This window comes from Heterodontus francisci, chromosome 32 (assembly GCF_036365525.1).
Source record: "Heterodontus francisci isolate sHetFra1 chromosome 32, sHetFra1.hap1, whole genome shotgun sequence".
Taxonomy (NCBI): Eukaryota; Metazoa; Chordata; class Chondrichthyes; order Heterodontiformes; family Heterodontidae; genus Heterodontus; species Heterodontus francisci.
This window is the reverse complement of record NC_090402.1, coordinates 51,775,995-51,796,614: the sequence shown is the minus strand read 5'-3', so window position 1 is coordinate 51,796,614 and position 20,620 is coordinate 51,775,995. Positions and strand designations below refer to the sequence as shown.

At 43.7% G+C, this 20,620-nt stretch overlaps 1 protein-coding gene across 5 annotated transcripts in view; it reads right to left on the bottom strand.

Moving 5' to 3' along the window:
- Nucleotides 1-20,620, bottom strand: part of grin1a (glutamate receptor, ionotropic, N-methyl D-aspartate 1a) — a 447,138-nt gene that overhangs the window by 71,168 nt on the left and 355,350 nt on the right. For 4 of the 5 annotated variants that reach the window (XM_068011966.1, XM_068011961.1, XM_068011964.1 and 1 more), the window contains 3 exons: nt 11,203-11,336; nt 8,332-8,607; nt 2,836-2,954 (listed from right to left, as the gene is read on the bottom strand). In XM_068011966.1, the coding sequence (XP_067868067.1) occupies nt 2,836-2,954; nt 8,332-8,607; nt 11,203-11,336 (529 nt within the window). The remainder of the gene's footprint in view (nt 1-2,835; nt 2,955-8,331; nt 8,608-11,202; nt 11,337-20,620) is intronic. The other variant, XM_068011962.1, reaches the window with a different exon arrangement.

Sequence of the window (20,620 nt, the reverse complement as noted above, 5' to 3'; positions counted from 1 at the left end):
TGAGTGTTGTTGGAGCTGCACCCATCCAGGCAAGTGGAGAGTATTCCATCACACTCCTGACTTGTGCTTTGTCGATGATGGACAGGCATTGGGAAGTCAGGAGGCGAGTTACTTGCCACAGAATTCCCAGCATCTGACTGTTCTTGTACCCGCAGTATTTATGTGGCTGGTCCAGTTCAGTTTCTGGTCAATGATAACCCCCAAGATGTTGATAGTGGGAGATTCAGCGATGGTAATGCCATTGAAGGCTGAGGGGAGATGGTTAGATTCTCTCTTGTTTAAGATGGTCATTGCCTGACACTTGTGTGGCACGAATGTTACTTGCCACTTATTAGCCCAAGCCTGGATGTTGTCCAGGTCTTGCTGAATCTGGACATGGGCTGCTTCAGTATCTGAAGAGTCGCAAATGGTGCTGAACATTGCGCAATCATCAGCGAAGATCGCCACTTCTAACATTTTCCATGATGCCTTCCCTAGAGGGAATCATTCTGAGCAGCCTCCCCCTCTCCTGATGCCTGCTGATGGCATTACAGCATCAGCCGCTGAGTGGCAACAGCTCTCATCAGTCACTTCTTCTGCTCTCGTTCCTGAGGTTGCAAGAATATTGGGTGTATTGGACCCAGATCATTGCAACTTTGGAACTGCTTGAATGAGACGAGAATTAAGCTTCAACCGTGTTTGCCCACGATGCTGAATCATTGAACTCATGGACAGATAGGTTGTACGTGCCTTCCATTGTGCACAGCTGCAACTCCACCCACCCAGCTCTGGCATCCTCCCACTTCGATCTGCAATCCTTACACGCCTATGTGATTTATTGTTTCATTCGGAAAAACGGTGTGAATCACATTCGAGGCAAATTCCTCCACCTTACACCTTCCTCCTGCCACCTTCCAGCCTGCCCCCATCACCCTTGATCCACCCAACATAACTTTGCACCTTTCCTTGAACCTCCCAACGTTACCCTGGACCACATTATAATTGGCATTTACATGCCTACGCCCATCATCATCGAGATGGACACTCCCACCCTCGATCCCCCAGTTATCCACCTTAATGTAGTTGCCCAATCCTGTGCTCCGCCCTATGATTCCTTCCAATACCATCGCTGACCTGCCCTCCTATCAAATCGAATTTCCCCCTGTGACTGTGAGCATTCCCTCCACCAGCCACCACCCTGAGTTTGTCCCACAGGACCCCACTATTGACAGTACTCACCCTTTCCCTTAGGCCCATCATGCACCTCACATACATTATCTGTTCTACACACCCCCTCACCACCACCAGCACCACCGACAGCACACCCTGAATACTCGACCATTCCCTCCTCCTCACGTCCACGCACCCGAGACCCCACTCCTCTCCAACTCCCACCACCCCCCCCAAAAAAAACCTGCTCTTGCTGCTCCCAAGCTTGGAGCCAAACACCCATTCCAATATTGCCCTTCCATTGTGCTGAAGAGTTCAAGAAAGAAAACCACTGACCTCAGACACAACTGCACGAAGCTAACTGGTGCATGCCGTCTTTAAATGAACTTGAACCGGGCGCCACGAAATTCCCGTGCACCACAGACTTAATCTGGTAGGTAGGACTTAATTTCAAATACTTATAAGGTAATGAGTATTCATGGTATGCAAACGTATTAAAAGTTGCAACCCGCCACCTGACAGCATGAGGCCCGAACCACTACAAACACACCGCCAACTTAATCTCTAAAATTGTACCCGTCATCGGGGAATCACCTAATTAAGTCACCCTCCCCCCCACCCACCCGCCACAAAAGCCGCTCTTGCAGGACCCTTAAAATTTCCCTCATTGACTCTGTTTCTGCTCCATGTGTGCTACCTGACCTGCTGAGTATTTCCAGCATTCATGCAGTCATTTGAGAGGGATTGCCCATCAGCAGGAGAATGGCAGGAGCTGGCACAGATTGAGCTGTCTCAATGGTGACACCACATCATATCATCCAGCCACCCTGTTCAAATGACTACACATGTATCTGATAGCATAAAAGGTCTGGGCGTTTTTGCCAATCTCTTGTGTGGAACATTACGGGCGGCACAGTGGCGCAGTGGTTAGCACCGCAGCCTCACAGTTCCAGCGACCCGGGTTCAATTCTGGGTGCTGCCTGTGTGGAGTTTGCAAGTTCTCTCTGCGTCTGCGTGGGTTTTCTCCGGGTGCTCCAGTTTCCTCCCACCACCAAAAGACTTGCAGGTTGATAGGTAAATTGGCCGTTATAAATTGCCCCTAGTATAGGTAGGTGGTAGGGGAATATAGGGACAGGTGGGGATGTGGTAGGAATATGGGATTAGAGTAGGATTAGTATAAATGGGTGGTTGATGGTTAGCACAGACTCGGTGGGCCGAAGGGCCTGTTTCAGTGCTGTATCTCTAAATAAAAAATAAATAAAAATTATCAAATGCCTTCTGGAAGTTCAGCAGGTCCTGAAGATTTGTATACCTTAAGTTTCATTATTTTCACCATTACCAATCTTTTTTTTTAAAAATCCACTAAGTAAATAGTAAATCCACTAAGTTTCTCCCTTAACTTATTTTTCAGTTTCTTTGTACCACTGATATATTTTGCTCTTTCTCCACTGAGAAAACACACAGAGTATGATTTAACAAGTCTGCCACTTCCATATTGCCAGAGTTGTAGTTACACAAGATACTTAGTGGAGCAAGGGTAAATATTTTCACACATATTGACCTGGCCCTGCTTGTAGTCCTGAATCTCAATCTCTATAAGTAACATTAACCACAGAAATTCAGGGATCTGATCCTCTCAGCTAAAGCGAAGAAAAGCAGAAGTGAATTTAGTAAGACATCACAAACCTGAATCTGTCCAAGAGATAAAGCATCACAGCTACCACATGAACAGACAGGCCCACCAGCAGCCACAGTGTGCTCTGAAATGGTTGCATGAATGAATCCAGGGTACTGCGGGGTATTTCCTGTGTAACAGAAGCAGAAACACAGCATTCAGTGTGCTAAAGGTTGGCCTCACTTTTACAGCAATGAAATGGAATCAGTGAAGCTTTGGGAAACGACAGAATAAGTCCACATTTCCTCTGTCTCTGTCAAAATCCCTCTACCCACAAGACTTCAAAGTACTTTCCCTCTCTCTGCCTGGCACTATTTTCGATCCAAGAGGATAACAGGTATCAAAATCACTCATTAACTGTTATCTGGGTCTGTCACAAACTGGCTTTCTGTCTTATTAACTGGTATCTCTCTCTCATTAACTGGTATCTCCATCTCTCATGAGCTGGCATGTCTTTCTCTCTCATCAAGCAATCAAGTAATGTTTCCCCTGGCTGGTGAGTCTAGAACAAGGGGACACAGTCTCAGAATAAGGGGAAGGCCATTTAAGACTGAGATGAGGAGGAATTTCTTCACTCGGAAGGTGGTGAATCTGTGAAATTCTCTACCCCAAAGGACTGTGGAAGCTCAATCATTGAGCATGTTCAAGATAGAAATCGATAGATTTCTGAATACTAACGACATCAAGGGATATGGGGATAGTGGGGAAAAATGGCGTAGAGGTAGATGATCAGCCATGATCTGGTTGAATGGTGGAGCAGGCTTGATGGGCCAAATGGCCTACTCCTGCTCCTATTTCCTATGATCCTCTCTTTCTCTTTTTCATTAACTGGTATCTCACTGTCTGATTAACTTTAACTGATATCCCACTCTATCACAAACTAGAATCCTTCTCCTTCATTAACTGGTGTCTAGAGCTCACATGAACTGGTATCCCTCTCTCCTGTTAACTGATAGTCTGTCTCATCAGCTGGAGTCCCTGTCTCTTTAAGTGCTGCTCATATGTCATTAACTAGTCTCCGTGTCATCCATGTCTCATTAACTGGTGTCCCTGCCTCTCATTAAACTTGACATTAGTTAAGCAAGTGCTGGAAATGCACAGCATCTGAAAGCAACCCTTGATCAGAAAAGGAAGAATGAAAGGAGGAGAGGCTGTGAACTCTCCTGGATCGTCCTGGAGTCTCCAGAAATTAAAGGTTAATCTCCTAAAACAAAAACAAGAAATGCTGGAATCACTCAGCAGGTCTGGCAGCATCTGTGGAAAGAGAAGCAGAGTTAACGTTTCGGGTCAGTGACCCTTCTTCGGAACTGACAAATATTAGAAAAGTTACAGATTATAAGCAAGTGAGGTGGGGGTGGGGCAAGAGATAACAAAGGAGAAGGTGCAGACTGGACCAGGCCACATAGCTGACCAAAAGGTCACGGAGCAAAGGCAAACAATATGTTAATGATGTGTTGAAAGACAAAGCATTAGTGCAGATTAGGTGTGAATACACTGAATATTGAACAGCAGCAAGTGCAAACCTGAAAAAAAACCTGAAAAAAACAGTGGGTAAGCAAACTGAACAAACTAAGATGAAATGAAATAAATGCAAAAAAAATAGTAAAAAATGTAAAAAAGAATGTAAAAAAAAAGGAAGAAAAAATAACTAAAAATGAAAGTAAAATGGGGGGCTGTCATGCTCTGAAATTATTGAACTCAATGTTCAGTCCGGCAGGCTGTAGTGTGCCTAATCGGTAGATGAGATGCTGTTCCTCGAGCTTGCGTTGATGTTCACTGGAACACTGCAGCAATCCCAGGACAGAGATGTGAGCATGAGAGCAGGGGGGAGTGTTGAAATGGCAAGCAACCGGAAGCTCAGGGTCCTGCTTGCGGGCTGAGCGGAGATGTTCCGCAAAGCGGTCACCCAGTCTGCGCTTGGTCTCCCCAATGTAGAGGAGACCACACTGTGAGCAGCGAATACAGTATACTACATTGAAAGAAGTACAAGTAAATCGCTGCTTCACCTGAAAGGAGTGTTTGGGGCCTGGGATAGTGAGGAGAGGGGAGGTAAATGGGCAGGTATTACACCTCCTGCGATTGCAGGGGAAGGTGCCCTGGGACGGGGACGAGGTGGTGGGGGTAATGGAGGAGTGGACCAGGGTGTCGCGGAGGGAACGATCCCTTCGGAATGCTGACAGGGGAAGGGAGGGGAAGATGCGACTGGTAGTGGCATCACGCTGGAGGTGGCGGAAATGGCGGAGGATGATCCTTTGGATATGGAGGCTGGTGGGATGAAAAGTGAGGACAAGGGGAACCCTGTCACGGTTCTGGGAGGGAGGGGAAGGGGTGAGGGTAGAGGTGCGGGGAATGGGTCGGACACGGTTGAGGGCCTTGTCAACCACAGTGGGGGGAAATCCTCGGTTGAGGAAAAAGGAGGTCATATCAGAAGCACCGTCATGGAAGGTAGCATCATCAGAGCAGATGCGTCGGAGACGGAGAAACTGGGAGAATGGAATGGAGTCCTTACAGGAGGTAGGGTGTGAAGAAGTGTAGTCGAGGTAGCTGTGGGAGTCGGTGGGCTTATAATGGATATTGGTAGACAACCTATCCCCAGAGATGGAGACAGAGAAGTCGAGGAAGGGAAGGGAAGTGTCAGAGATGGACCATGTAAAGGTGAGAGAAGGGTGGAAATTGGAAGCAAAGTTGATAAAGCTTTCTAGTTCGGGCGGGAGCAGGAAACGGCACCTATACAGTCATCAATGTACCGGAAAAAGAGTTGGGGGAGGGGGCCTGAGTAGGACTGGAACAAAGAATGCTCGACATATCCCACAAAAAGACAGGCATAACTAGGACCCATGCGGGTACCCATAGCGACACCTTTTACTTGAAGGAAGTGCGTGGAGTTGAAGGAGAAGTTGTTCAATGTGAGAACAAGTTCAGCCAGGCGGAGGAGGGTGATGGTGGATGGGGACTGGTTGGGCCTCTGTTCCAGGAAGAAGCGGAGAGACCTCAAACTATCCTGGTGGGGGATGGAGGTGTAGAGCGATTGGACGTCCATAGTGAAGAGGAGGCGGTTGGGACCAGGAAACTGGAAATTGTCAAAATGACGTAGGGCGTCAGAAGAGTCACGGATGTAGGTGGGAAGAGCCTGGACCAGCGGAGAAAAGATAGAGTCTAGATAGGAAGAAATAAGTTCAGTGGGGCAGGAGCAGGCTGACACAATGGGTCTGCCGGGACAGTCCCGTTTGTGGATTTTGGGAAGGAGGTAGAAGCGGGCTGTCCGGGGTTGTGGGACTATGAGTTTGGAAGCCGTAGAGGGAAGATCTCCAGAGGAGATGAAGTCAGTGACAGTCCTTTGGACGGTGGCTTGATGTTCGGTGGTGGGGTCATGGTCCAGAGGGAGGTAGGAAGAGGTGTCTGTGAGTTGGCGTTGAGCTTCTGCAAGGTAGAGGTCGGTACGCCATACGACAACAGCACCACCCTCCTAAACACTGCTGTGAGCAATCGGGGAGAAAAATCACACGAGTATAAATTAATTGGAGGCGGGAAAAAGGCTGTTTGACTAACAGGCACGAATCACCCAGTCAGATAACCAAGAGTCTGCTCGCTTTTCAGTTTGTGTGAGAAGGTGGAGCTCCATGAACATGGACATGTCAGGCAACCAATAACAGCAACAGGAGTAGGCCATTGAGCCTCTCGAGCCTGTCGTGTAATTCAATGAGATCATGGCTGACCTGTGACCTAACTCCATATACCTGACTCTGTCCCATATCCCTTAATACATTTGGATAACAAAAATCTAATAATCTCACATTTAGAATTTACAATTGATCTCGCATCAATTGCCATTTCTGGAAGAGAGTTCCAAACTTCTGCCACCCTTTGTGTGTAGAAATGTTTCCTAATTTCACTCCTGAAAGGTCTGGCTCTAATTTTTACACTATGCCTCTTAGTCCTAGACTCCACAAAGAGCAGAAATATTCCTCTCTATCTGCCCTGTCTATTCCCCTTAATATCTTGAAAACTTCAATCAAATTACTCCGTAACCTTCTAAATTTCAGGGAATACAACCCCAGTTGTGTAACCTCTCCTCGTAATTTATCCTTTCGAATCCAGGTATCATTCTGGTAAATTTACGTTGCGCTCCTTCCTAGGCTAATATATCCTTCCTAAGGTGTGGTACCCTGAACTGTTCACAGTACTCCAGATATAGTTGAATCAGGGCTTTGTATAGCTGAAGCATGATCTCTAACCCCTGTATTCTAGTCCTCTAGATATAAAGGCTAGCATTCCATTCATCCTTTTGATTATTTTCTGTACATGTTCTCAACATTTTAATGATTTGTGTACCTTGGCCTCCAAGTCTCTTTGAACCTCCACTGTTTCTAGCTTTTCACCATTTTGAAAGTACCCTGTTCTAGCCTTTTTAGGTCCAAAGTGGATGACCTCACACTTGCCTACATTGAAATCCATTTGCCACAGTTTTACCCAGTCATTTATCTATCAATATTGCTTTGTAATTTATCTGCCTGCAATGTGCCTATCTTTGTCTAATCAGCAAATTTGGATATGTGGCTCTCCATCCCATCATCCAATTCATTAATACAGTGGATTGTTGAGACCCCAGCACAGATCTATGCAGGACACCAATGATGGGAGTGTGGAGACAGCTGGTTGGTGGTGGGAGGTCAGGTGATTCCACCTCCAAGCAGAGTTGGTAACCCAAGAGTAGGGGGTGGGGGTGGAGAACAGGTAAACAGCAAGAGCATATTAACACAGCTACTATGACAAAGAGGCAGCTGATGAGTTTAACCGCCTACAAATACAGGTTTAAAAAGCTGGGAAGTGCTGAATGATGTACAAGAGCCATCTCTATCCTTGCCTTCCTTTTTAGAGTTTTGACAAACTATCATGTGTTGGGTTCGGGTCGGGTCGGGTCGGGCCCATCTTCCGGGGCCGGCTTTCGGGCTCGGGTCGGGTCAGGCTGAGTCCAGGTCAAATCGGGTTGGGTCGGGTCAGACACACAGTGTTAGTGCTCTGCTGGTAAGTATTGAAATTAAAAAACTTACCTGAGCTGGGAGTCCGGGACGAAACTGAGACTGCGCAGTGGGTGAGTGACCTCACTATGATGTCATCACGCATGTGCTGCAGCTTCCTGCAGGTTTGGTGTCAGGAAGGTAAGTAAAATCAGGTCGGGCTCGGGTCGGGTCAAGTAGCGGCAGGTTCGGGTCGGGTCGGGCTCGGGACAAAATCAGGGGGACTCGGGTCGGGCTCGGGTCCGCTGTGGTTCGATCGGGTTCGGGTCGGGTTCCTTTTCCTGACCTAAAGCAGGCCTCTAACTATCACTATCTGAAAGATCAACTTGTCTTCTCTTTTCAGGAACTGATGTATTAGCAGTACTTTGCTTTTATTTTAGATTTCTGACATTCACAGTTTTTATTTTCATTGATCAGCCAACAGTTAGTTTGACAGTTTTCGCTGTGGCAGTTTAACCCCTTCTGCATGATGGAGAAAGCCAACCTCACTTGATCGTTGTGGACATAGTGAAGCACCTCAATGGCAGGATGGTAGAATGACGCGATGATTACATGGCTGCATGAGTAGATAGCTGGGTGACCAAATGGCTGGAGCGATACCTTCTTCACTAGAATGGTGAGTCCTTGGTACTTGTAAGGTTTGGAGAATTCAATATACTGGGCACGTTCATTATTGATGGTTAGAGGAGCAACAATCATGTCACTGAGCCCACTTAGCAGCTCCCCCATCATCCCATTCCATTCCTTCTTATTGCTGTTATTCACCTGGAAATATTTAAAACATCCATGAGAATTCAAAAACATTAGTAGCACAGACATCGAGAGACAGAGAGCTGGAAATTTGTTCTCAGTGACACCACTCCCTCCCAACCCTCCTCTGCAAACTACCAAACTGTCTTCAGTTACAAACATTCTACTCCTTCATCCTAGTTTTTTTTAAAGAAAAGGATTTATTTAAGTATAGCATCTGTTCCTGTGTTTGTTGGCAGGTTCTGTAGATGGTATGCAGTGTTGGGCCTGGTTTCTACATGCTGCCAGGAATGGTACACTGCTACCCCCTAGGGAGGATGCCCTGAACTACAAATAGGGTCACTCACCTCAAACATCCACTTCCTGCAGTTGAGTGTCCATTTTATCAGACCTCAAAAGTGGTTGGGGTGGGGGTGGGGGTGAGAATGCTGTTCACCGGATTGGGTTTGTGTCTATACATTGAACTTTTAGCACTGCCACAATTCCTCCCACTCCCCTGCTGCAAGTCTTGGCCACGCTCACATACTTAAATTGAAGTAGTCAAGACAAACAATTTGTTCCTCATGTAGTCACTTACCTTTAAGTGCACATATCCCTTTGATTTGCACGACTGGCCACATCCCCCGGCCCCAGTCTACTGTACAAGCAGTCAGTTCACTATGCTGATTGCTGGCTTTGCTGCAATGTGGCATAGAAGCTGCATCAGTTTGGTAGGTTGTAGAAAAAACAAGCTCTTGCCGATGGACTTGCTTAAAAGCCACACAGGCTAGTAGATTTTATGAACACAGCTTACCCCACACCCCAGTCTCACAAAGATGTAACCATGTTTTCAACCTTCCACACGATCGAGACAAGACAGCATCCTAAGAATTAGTGCTGAATTTTTGCAATGCTGTGACAAGAACTCTTCATCAACACATGATGAGTGAGGTGAAACACATGAATGTTAGGGTTGAGTCCTGATTGATAGAGATTGTTGGTAAGTGAGTGATGGCGATGTAGTGAGTTGAGCAATGGATGAGGCTATTGATGCAGTTGGTAGGATATGGCATTTGAAGATACATACGATTTAGAAGTAGGAGTAGGCCACTCGGCCACTTGAGCCTGCTCCGCTATTCAATAAGATCATGGCCGATCTGACTGTAACCTCAACTCCACATTCACACCTACCCCAGATAACCTTTCACCCCCTTGCTTATAAAGAATCTATCTACCTCTGCCTGAAAAATATTTAAAAACTCTGCTTCCACCACCTTTTGAGGAAGAGAATTCCAAAGACACGACCATCGGAGAGAAAGAATTTCTCCTCATCTTTGTCTTAAATGGACGACCCCTTATTTTTAACCAGTGACCCTGGTTCTAGATTCTCCCACAAGGGGAAACATCCTTTCCACATCCACCCTGTCAAGAACCTTCAGGATCTTATATGTTCCAATCAAGCTGCCTCTTACTCTTCTAAATTCCAGCAGATTCAAGCCTAGCCTGTCCAATCTTTCCTCATAAGATAGCCTGCCCATTCCAGCTATCAGTCTAGTAAACCTTCTATGAACTGCTTCCAACGCATTTACATCCTTCCTTAAATAAGGATACCAATACTGTACACAGTACTCCAAATGTGATTTCACCTGTATAACTGAAGCATAACCTCCCTACTTTTGTATTAAATTCCCCTCGCAATAAACAATTACATTCTATTAGCTTTCCTACTTACTTGCTGTACCTGCATACCAACCTTTTGTGATTCATGCACTAGGACACCCAGATCCCTCTGCATCTCAGAGCTCTGCAATCTCTCACCATTAGATAATATGCTTCTTTTTTATCCTTCCTGCCAAAGTGAACAACTTCACATTTTCCCACATTATATTCCATTTACCAGATCTTTGCCCACTCACTTAACCTATCTATATCCCTTTGCAGCCTCCTTATGTCCTCTTTACAACTTACTTTCCTACCTATCTTTAAGTCATCAGCAAATTTAGCAACCATACCTTTGGTCCCTTCATCCAAGTTATTTGAACTCACTAACCTTGACAACTCGTGTGAGATTGTTAAACTTCTTTCTGCACTGCATCCATGTTTGAGAAACACTCCTGGCATTGACATCCACCGTTATCTTCTCCCATGGCCTCCTGAGCATGTGCCTGGAGAGCCTCCTGATCCATGCAGATAGAGGACATCTCTTCTCCATTCCACCACATCCAAGGCCTCCAATGCATTGTCAGAAAACCTTGGTGCATGATCTCTACAATGTTCAACCATTCTTCAATCTTTGACAGCAGATTCAACAGACAAAAGACTGCTGCCACTTTCTGCAGTCGCAGTATATCTCCCCTCTTAGAGGTATAGGCTGCCTTTAAATCATGCTAGCCACCTGCGATATCAGGCTGCTTGCTGATGCATGCCACTGTTGAACAGTGCATGTAGTGTTGGCTGCACGCAGCAATCAGTTAAAACAACAGGCAGCACAAATTTAACATGTGGCCTGCAACACAATGAATGACTGTGGGTTAATCGTGCACCATGATCCCTGTGCATGTGTTCAGATCTTACTGAAATTCTCCTCCATTCAGTCCTTTTACTACATTGAATGATAGAAGGAGTACCTACTCGCTCCTGCGTCCCAAACTTCCCATCTTGGACAAGATGAACCTCGTAGGTAAAGTTCAATGCAGGAGTGCTTGCAAGCTTGATCAGCAAATCGATACAGAACCCATAGCAGCACTGGGGAACGATGGGACGACCTGCCAAACACAGCATAGAGGGCAGTTGGCATGACTTATGTCATATTATATTATAACAAACAGTTTCAATACTTCAAACACATCACAATATAATTGTTTAAAGAACATCTGAAATGTGAATGATTGTCAAAAAAGTGTAAACTTAAACTGAATGGAATTTTACTGCTGTGCCTCAGGTAACATTTAATAGTTCACTAAGATCGTCGAACATCCTATTTCCTACAACTAGTGCAAAGATGAATGAGAAGATTGCCAGAAACGCTTGTGTGAGATCTCGAGAGCCAGAGACTTTCTTATCTGAATGGTAAATTTCTTGTTATGTCCCATCACTTACAGCTGTGCAGCCCAACTTGAAGTCACATTCAAAATTTAGGCTGGAGCTGTGCTCAGATACTTTAACAAATGAAACTGGTGCCAGTTTGCTCCCTTACACACAGACGTTGTAATTAGGTTCTGCCTCGAAGGTAGGAAAGTGAGTCCTGCCTCCTGCCCATTTCTACCTGTAATTATTCCCAGCCTCTGAGAGAGAATCTGAGACCCCAACCAATGAGTTGATATGAGTGTTATTGAATCACAATTATGTTGGATATGCTTCATAATGGCTGTGACAAATAGTACAATATAGCTTATATTGTACTGTATTGCAATGGTGTGATGGGTTATATTGAGGTGGTGTGATTGGTTATATTGAGGTGATGTGATGGGTTATATCGAGGTGATGTGATGGGTTATATCGAGGTGATGTGATGGGTTATATCGAGGTGATGTGATGGGTTATATTGAGGTGGTGTGATGGGTTATATTGAGATGGTGTGATGGGTTATATTGAGATGGTGTGATGGGTTATATTGAGGTGGTGTGATGGGTTATATTGAGATGGTGTGATGGGTTATATTGAGTTGGTGTGATGGGTTATATTGAGATGGTGAGATGGGTTATATTGAGATGGTGTGATGGGTTATATTGAGATGGTGTGATGGGTTATATTGAGGTGCTGTGATGGGTTATATTGAGATGGTGTGATGGGTTATATTGAGTTGGTGTGATGGGTTATATTGAGATGGTGAGATGGGTTATATTGAGATGGCGAGATGGGTTATATTGAGATGGTGTGATGGGTTATATTGAGGTGGTGTGATGGGTTATATTGAGATGGTGTGATGGGTTATATTGAGATGGTGTGATGGGTTATATTGAGGTGGTGTGATGGGTTATATTGAGGTGCTGTGATGGGTTATATTGAGATGGTGTGATGGGTTATATTGAGTTGGTGTGATGGGTTATATTGAGATGGTGTGATGGGTTATATTGAGGTGCTGTGATGGGTTATATTGAGATGGTGTGATGGGTTATATTGAGATGGTGTGATGGGTTATATTGAGGTGCTGTGATGGGTTATATTGAGATGGTGTGATGGGTTATATTGAGTTGGTGTGATGGGTTATATTGAGATGGTGTGATGGGTTATATTGAGATGGTGTGATGGGTTATATTGAGATGGTGTGATGGGTTATATTGAGGTGGTGTGATGGGTTATATTGAGATGGTGTGATGGGTTATATTGAGATGGTGTGATGGGTTATATTGAGGTGCTGTGATGGGTTATATTGAGATGGTGTGATGGGTTATATTGAGTTGGTGTGATGGGTTATATTGAGATGATGTGATGGGTTATATTGAGGTGATGTGATGGGTTATATTGAGTTGGTGTGATGGGTTATATTGAGATGGTGAGATGGGTTATATTGAGATGGTGTGATGGGTTATATTGAGATGGTGTGATGGGTTATATTGAGATGGTGTGATGGGTTATATTGAGATGGTGAGATGGGTTATATTGAGATGGTGTGATGGGTTATATTGAGGTGCTGTGATGGGTTATATTGAGGTGGTGTGATGGGTTATATTGAGGTGCTGTGATGGGTTATATTGAGATGGTGTGATGGGTTATATTGAGATGGTGTGATGGGTTATATTGAGATGGTGTGATGGGTTATATTGAGATGGTGTGATGGGTTATATTGAGATGGTGAGATGGGTTATATTGAGATGGTGTGATGGGTTATATTGAGGTGCTGTGATGGGTTATATTGAGGTGGTGTGATGGGTTATATTGAGGTGCTGTGATGGGTTATATTGAGATGGTGTGATGGGTTATATTGAGATGTTGTGATGGGTTATATTGAGGTGCTGTGATGGGTTATATTGAGATGGTGTGATGGGTTATATTGAGATGGTGTGATGGGTTATATTGAGGTGCTGTGATGGGTTATATTGAGATGGTGTGATGGGTTATATTGAGTTGGTGTGATGGGTTATATTGAGATGGTGTGATGGGTTATATTGAGATGGTGTGATGGGTTATATTGAGATGGTGTGATGGGTTATATTGAGGTGGTGTGATGGGTTATATTGAGATGGTGTGATGGGTTATATTGAGATGGTGTGATGGGTTATATTGAGGTGCTGTGATGGGTTATATTGAGATGGTGTGATGGGTTATATTGAGTTGGTGTGATGGGTTATATTGAGATGATGTGATGGGTTATATTGAGGTGATGTGATGGGTTATATTGAGTTGGTGTGATGGGTTATATTGAGATGGTGAGATGGGTTATATTGAGATGGTGTGATGGGTTATATTGAGATGGTGTGATGGGTTATATTGAGATGGTGTGATGGGTTATATTGAGATGGTGAGATGGGTTATATTGAGATGGTGTGATGGGTTATATTGAGGTGCTGTGATGGGTTATATTGAGGTGGTGTGATGGGTTATATTGAGGTGCTGTGATGGGTTATATTGAGATGGTGTGATGGGTTATATTGAGATGGTGTGATGGGTTATATTGAGATGGTGTGATGGGTTATATTGAGATGGTGTGATGGGTTATATTGAGATGGTGAGATGGGTTATATTGAGATGGTGTGATGGGTTATATTGAGGTGCTGTGATGGGTTATATTGAGGTGGTGTGATGGGTTATATTGAGGTGCTGTGATGGGTTATATTGAGATGGTGTGATGGGTTATATTGAGATGTTGTGATGGGTTATATTGAGATGGTGTGATGGGTTATATTGAGATGGTGTGATGGGTTATATTGAGGTGGTGTGATGGGTTATATTGAGATGGTGTGATGGGTTATATTGAGGTGGTGTGATGGGTTATATTGAGGTGGTGTGATGGGTTATATTGAGGTGCTGTGATGGGTTATATTGAGGTGGTGTGATGGGTTATATTGAGATGGTGTGATGGGTTATATTGAGGTGGTGTGATGGGTTATATTGAGATGTTGTGATGGGTTATATTGAGGTGGTGTGATGGGTTATATTGAGGTGGTGTGATGGGTTATATTGAGATGTTGTGATGGGTTATATTGAGGTGGTGTGATGGGTTATATTGAGATGGTGTGATGGGTTATATTGAGATGGTGTGATGGGTTATATTGAGGTGGTGTGATGGGTTATATTGAGGTGCTGTGATGGGTTATATTGAGGTGGTGTGATGGGTTATATTGAGATGGTGTGATGGGTTCTATTGAGGTGGTGTGATGGGTTATATTGAGATGGTGTGATGGGTTATATTGAGGTGGTGTGATGGGTTATATTGAGATGTTGTGATGGGTTATATTGAGGTGGTGTGATGGGTTATATTGAGGTGGTGTGATGGGTTATATTGAGATGTTGTGATGGGTTATATTGAGGTGGTGTGATGGGTTATATTGAGATGGTGTGATGGGTTATATTGAGGTGCTGTGATGGGTTATATTGAGGTGCTGTGATGGGTTATATTGAGGTGGTGTGATGGGTTATATTGAGATGGTGTGATGGGTTATATTGAGGTGCTGTGATGGGTTATATTGAGGTGGTGTGATGGGTTATATTGAGGTGCTGTGATGGGTTATATTGAGGTGGTGTGATGGGTTATATTGAGATGGTGTGATGGGTTATATTGAGATGTTGTGATGGGTTATATTGAGATGATGTGATGGGTTATATTGAGGTGATGTGATGGGTTATATTGAGTTGGTGTGATGGGTTATATTGAGATGGTGAGATGGGTTATATTGAGATGGTGTGATGGGTTATATTGAGATGGTGTGATGGGTTATATTGAGATGGTGTGATGGGTTATATTGAGATGGTGAGATGGGTTATATTGAGATGGTGTGATGGGTTATATTGAGGTGCTGTGATGGGTTATATTGAGGTGGTGTGATGGGTTATATTGAGGTGCTGTGATGGGTTATATTGAATGGTGTGATGGGTTATATTGAGATGGTGTGATGGGTTATATTGAGATGGTGTGATGGGTTATATTGAGATGGTGTGATGGGTTATATTGAGATGGTGAGATGGGTTATATTGAGATGGTGTGATGGGTTATATTGAGGTGCTGTGATGGGTTATATTGAGGTGGTGTGATGGGTTATATTGAGGTGCTGTGATGGGTTATATTGAGATGGTGTGATGGGTTATATTGAGATGTTGTGATGGGTTATATTGAGGTGCTGTGATGGGTTATATTGAGATGGTGTGATGGGTTATATTGAGATGGTGTGATGGGTTATATTGAGGTGCTGTGATGGGTTATATTGAGATGGTGTGATGGGTTATATTGAGTTGGTGTGATGGGTTATATTGAGATGGTGTGATGGGTTATATTGAGATGGTGTGATGGGTTATATTGAGGTGGTGTGATGGGTTATATTGAGATGGTGTGATGGGTTATATTGAGATGGTGTGATGGGTTATATTGAGGTGCTGTGATGGGTTATATTGAGATGGTGTGATGGGTTATATTGAGTTGGTGTGATGGGTTATATTGAGATGATGTGATGGGTTATATTGAGGTGATGTGATGGGTTATATTGAGTTGGTGTGATGGGTTATATTGAGATGGTGAGATGGGTTATATTGAGATGGTGTGATGGGTTATATTGAGATGGTGTGATGGGTTATATTGAGATGGTGTGATGGGTTATATTGAGATGGTGAGATGGGTTATATTGAGATGGTGTGATGGGTTATATTGAGGTGCTGTGATGGGTTATATTGAGGTGGTGTGATGGGTTATATTGAGGTGCTGTGATGGGTTATATTGAGATGGTGTGATGGGTTATATTGAGATGGTGTGATGGGTTATATTGAGATGGTGTGATGGGTTATATTGAGATGGTGTGATGGGTTATATTGAGATGGTGAGATGGGTTATATTGAGATGGTGTGATGGGTTATATTGAGGTGCTGTGATGGGTTATATTGAGGTGGTGTGATGGGTTATATTGAGGTGCTGTGATGGGTTATATTGAGATGGTGTGATGGGTTATATTGAGATGTTGTGATGGGTTATATTGAGATGGTGTGATGGGTTATATTGAGATGGTGTGATGGGTTATATTGAGGTGGTGTGATGGGTTATATTGAGATGGTGTGATGGGTTATATTGAGGTGGTGTGATGGGTTATATTGAGGTGGTGTGATGGGTTATATTGAGGTGCTGTGATGGGTTATATTGAGGTGGTGTGATGGGTTATATTGAGATGGTGTGATGGGTTATATTGAGGTGGTGTGATGGGTTATATTGAGATGTTGTGATGGGTTATATTGAGGTGGTGTGATGGGTTATATTGAGGTGGTGTGATGGGTTATATTGAGATGTTGTGATGGGTTATATTGAGGTGGTGTGATGGGTTATATTGAGATGGTGTGATGGGTTATATTGAGATGGTGTGATGGGTTATATTGAGGTGGTGTGATGGGTTATATTGAGGTGCTGTGATGGGTTATATTGAGGTGGTGTGATGGGTTATATTGAGATGGTGTGATGGGTTCTATTGAGGTGGTGTGATGGGTTATATTGAGATGGTGTGATGGGTTATATTGAGGTGGTGTGATGGGTTATATTGAGATGTTGTGATGGGTTATATTGAGGTGGTGTGATGGGTTATATTGAGGTGGTGTGATGGGTTATATTGAGATGTTGTGATGGGTTATATTGAGGTGGTGTGATGGGTTATATTGAGATGGTGTGATGGGTTATATTGAGGTGCTGTGATGGGTTATATTGAGGTGCTGTGATGGGTTATATTGAGGTGGTGTGATGGGTTATATTGAGATGGTGTGATGGGTTATATTGAGGTGCTGTGATGGGTTATATTGAGGTGGTGTGATGGGTTATATTGAGGTGCTGTGATGGGTTATATTGAGGTGGTGTGATGGGTTATATTGAGATGGTGTGATGGGTTATATTGAGATGTTGTGATGGGTTATATTGAGATGGTGTGATGGGTTATATTGAGATGGTGTGATGGGTTATATTGAGGTGCTGTGATGGGTTATATTGAGGTGCTGTGATGGGTTATATTGAGGTGGTGTGATGGGTTATATTGAGATGTTGTGATGGGTTATATTGAGATGGTGTGATGGGTTATATTGAGGTGGTGTGATGGGTTATATTGAGATGGTGTGATGGGTTATATTGAGATGGTGTGATGGGTTATATTGAGATGGTGTGATGGGTTATATTGAGGTGGTGTGATGGGTTATATTGAGATGTTGTGATGGGTTATATTGAGATGGTGTGATGGGTTATATTGAGATGTTGTGATGGGTTATATTGAGATGGTGTGATGGGTTAAATTGAGATGTTGTGATGGGTTATATTGAGGTGCTGTGATGGGTTATATTGAGGTGGTGTGATGGGTTATATTGAGATGGTGTGATGGGTTATATTGAGGTGGTCTCATGGGTTATATTGAGGTGGTGTGATGGGTTATATCGAGATGGTGTGATGGGTTATATCGAGGTGATGTGATGGGTTATATTGAGGTGGTGTGATGGGTTATATTGAGATGGTGTGATGGGTTATATTGAGATGGTGTGATGGGTTATATTGAGATGGTGTGATGGGTTATATTGAGATGGTGTGATGGGTTATATTGAGATGGTGTGATGGGTTATATTGAGATGGTGTGATGGGTTATATTGAGATGGTGTGATGGGTTATATTGAGATGGTGTGATGGGTTACATTGAGATGGTGTGATGGGTTATATTGAGATGGTGTGATGGGTTACATTGAGATGGTGTGATGGGTTATATCGAGATGGTGTGATGGGTTATATTGAGATGGTGTGATGGGTTATATTGAGATGGTGTGATGGGTTATATTGAGATGGTGTGATGGCTTATATTGAGGTCGTGTGATGGGTTATATTGAGGTGGTGTGATGGGTTATATCGGGATGGTGTGATGGGTTATATTGAGATGGTGTGATGGGTTATATTGAGATGGTGTGATGGGTTATATTGCGGTGGTGTGATGGGTTATATTGAGGTGGTGTGCTGGGTTATATTGAGATGGTGTGATGGGTTATATTGAGGTGCTGTGATGGGTTATATTGAGATGGTGTGATGGGTTATATTGAGATGTTGTGATGGGTTATATTGAGATGGTGTGATGGGTTATATTGAGATGTTGTGTTGGGTTGTATTGAGGTGGTGTGATGGGCTATATTGAGGTGGTGTGATGGGTTATATTGAGTTGGTGTGATGGGTTATATTGAGATGGTGTGATGGGTTATATTGAGGTGCTGTGATGGGTTATATTGAGGTGGTGTGATGGGTTATATTGAGATGTTGTGTTGGGTTGTATTGAGGTGGTGTGATGGGTTATATTGAGATGGTGTGATGGGTTATATTGAGGTGCTGTGATGGGTTATATTGAGGTGGTGTGATGGGTTATATTGAGATGTTGTGTTGGGTTGTATTGAGGTGGTGTGATGGGTTATATTGAGGTGGTGTGATGGGTTATATTGAGATGGTGTGATGGGTTATATTGAGGTGGTGTGATGGGTTATATTGAGATGGTGTGATGGGTTATATTGAGGTGGTGTGATGGGTTATATTGAGATGTTGTGTTGGGTTGTATTGAGGTGGTGTGATGGGCTATATTGAGGTGGTGTGATGGGTTATATTGAGATGGTGTGATGGGTTATATTGAGGTGGTGTGATGGGTTATATTGAGATGGTGTGATGGGTTATATTGAGATGGTGTGATGGGTTATATTGATGTGGTGTGAGGGGTTATATTGAGATGGTGTGATCGGTTATATTGAGATGGTGAGATGGGGTATATTGAGATGGTGTGATGGGTTATATTGATGTGGTGTGAGGGGTTATATTGAGGTGGTGTGATGGGTTATATTGAGATGTTGTGATGGGTTATATTGAGGTGGTGTGATGGGTTATATTGAGGTGGTGTGATGGGTTATATTCAGGTGGTGTGATGGGTTATATTGAGATGGTGAGATGGGTTATCTTGAGATGGTGTGATGGGTTATATTGAGATGGTGAGATGGGTTCTCTTGAGATGGTGTGATGGGTTATATTGAGATGGTGAGATGGGTTATCTTGAGATGGTGTGAGGGGTTATATTGAGATGGTGTGATGGGTTATATTGAGATGGTGTGATGGGTTATATTGAGGTGGTGTGATGGGTTATATTGAGGTGGTGTGATGGGTTATATTGAGGTGGTGTGATGGGTTATATTGAGATGGTGAGATGGGTTATCTTGAGATGGTGTGATGGGTTATATTGATGTGGTGTGAGGGGTTAAATTGAGATGGTGTGATGGGTTATATTGAGATGATGTGATGGGTTATATTGAGGTGGTGTGAGGGGTTATATTGAGGTGGTGTGATGGGTTATATTGAGGTGGTGTGAGGGGTTATATTGATGTGGTGTGAGGGGTTAAATTGAGATGGTGTGATGGGTTAAATTGAGTTGGTGTGATGGGTTATATTGAGGTGGTGTGCTGGGTTATATTGAGATGGTGTGATGGGTTAAATTGAGATGGTGTGATGGGTTATATTGAGATGGTTTGATGGGTTATATTGAGATGGTGTGATGGGTTAAATTGAGATGGTGTGATGGGTTATATTGAGGTGGTGTGATGGGTTATATTGAGGTGGTGTGATGGGTTATATTGAGATGTTGTGTTGGGTTGTATTGAGGTGGTGTGATGGGCTATATTGAGGTGGTGTGATGGGTTATATTGAGATGGTGTGCTGGGTTATATTGAGATGGTGTGATGGGTTATATTGATGTGGTGTGATGGGTTATATTGAGATGGTGTGCTGGGTTATATTGAGATGGTGTGATGGGTTATATTGAGATGGTGAGATGGGTTATATTGAGATGTTGTGATGGGTTATATTGAGGTGGTGTGATGGGTTATATTGAGATGGTGTGCTGGGTTATATTGAGATGGTGTGATGGGT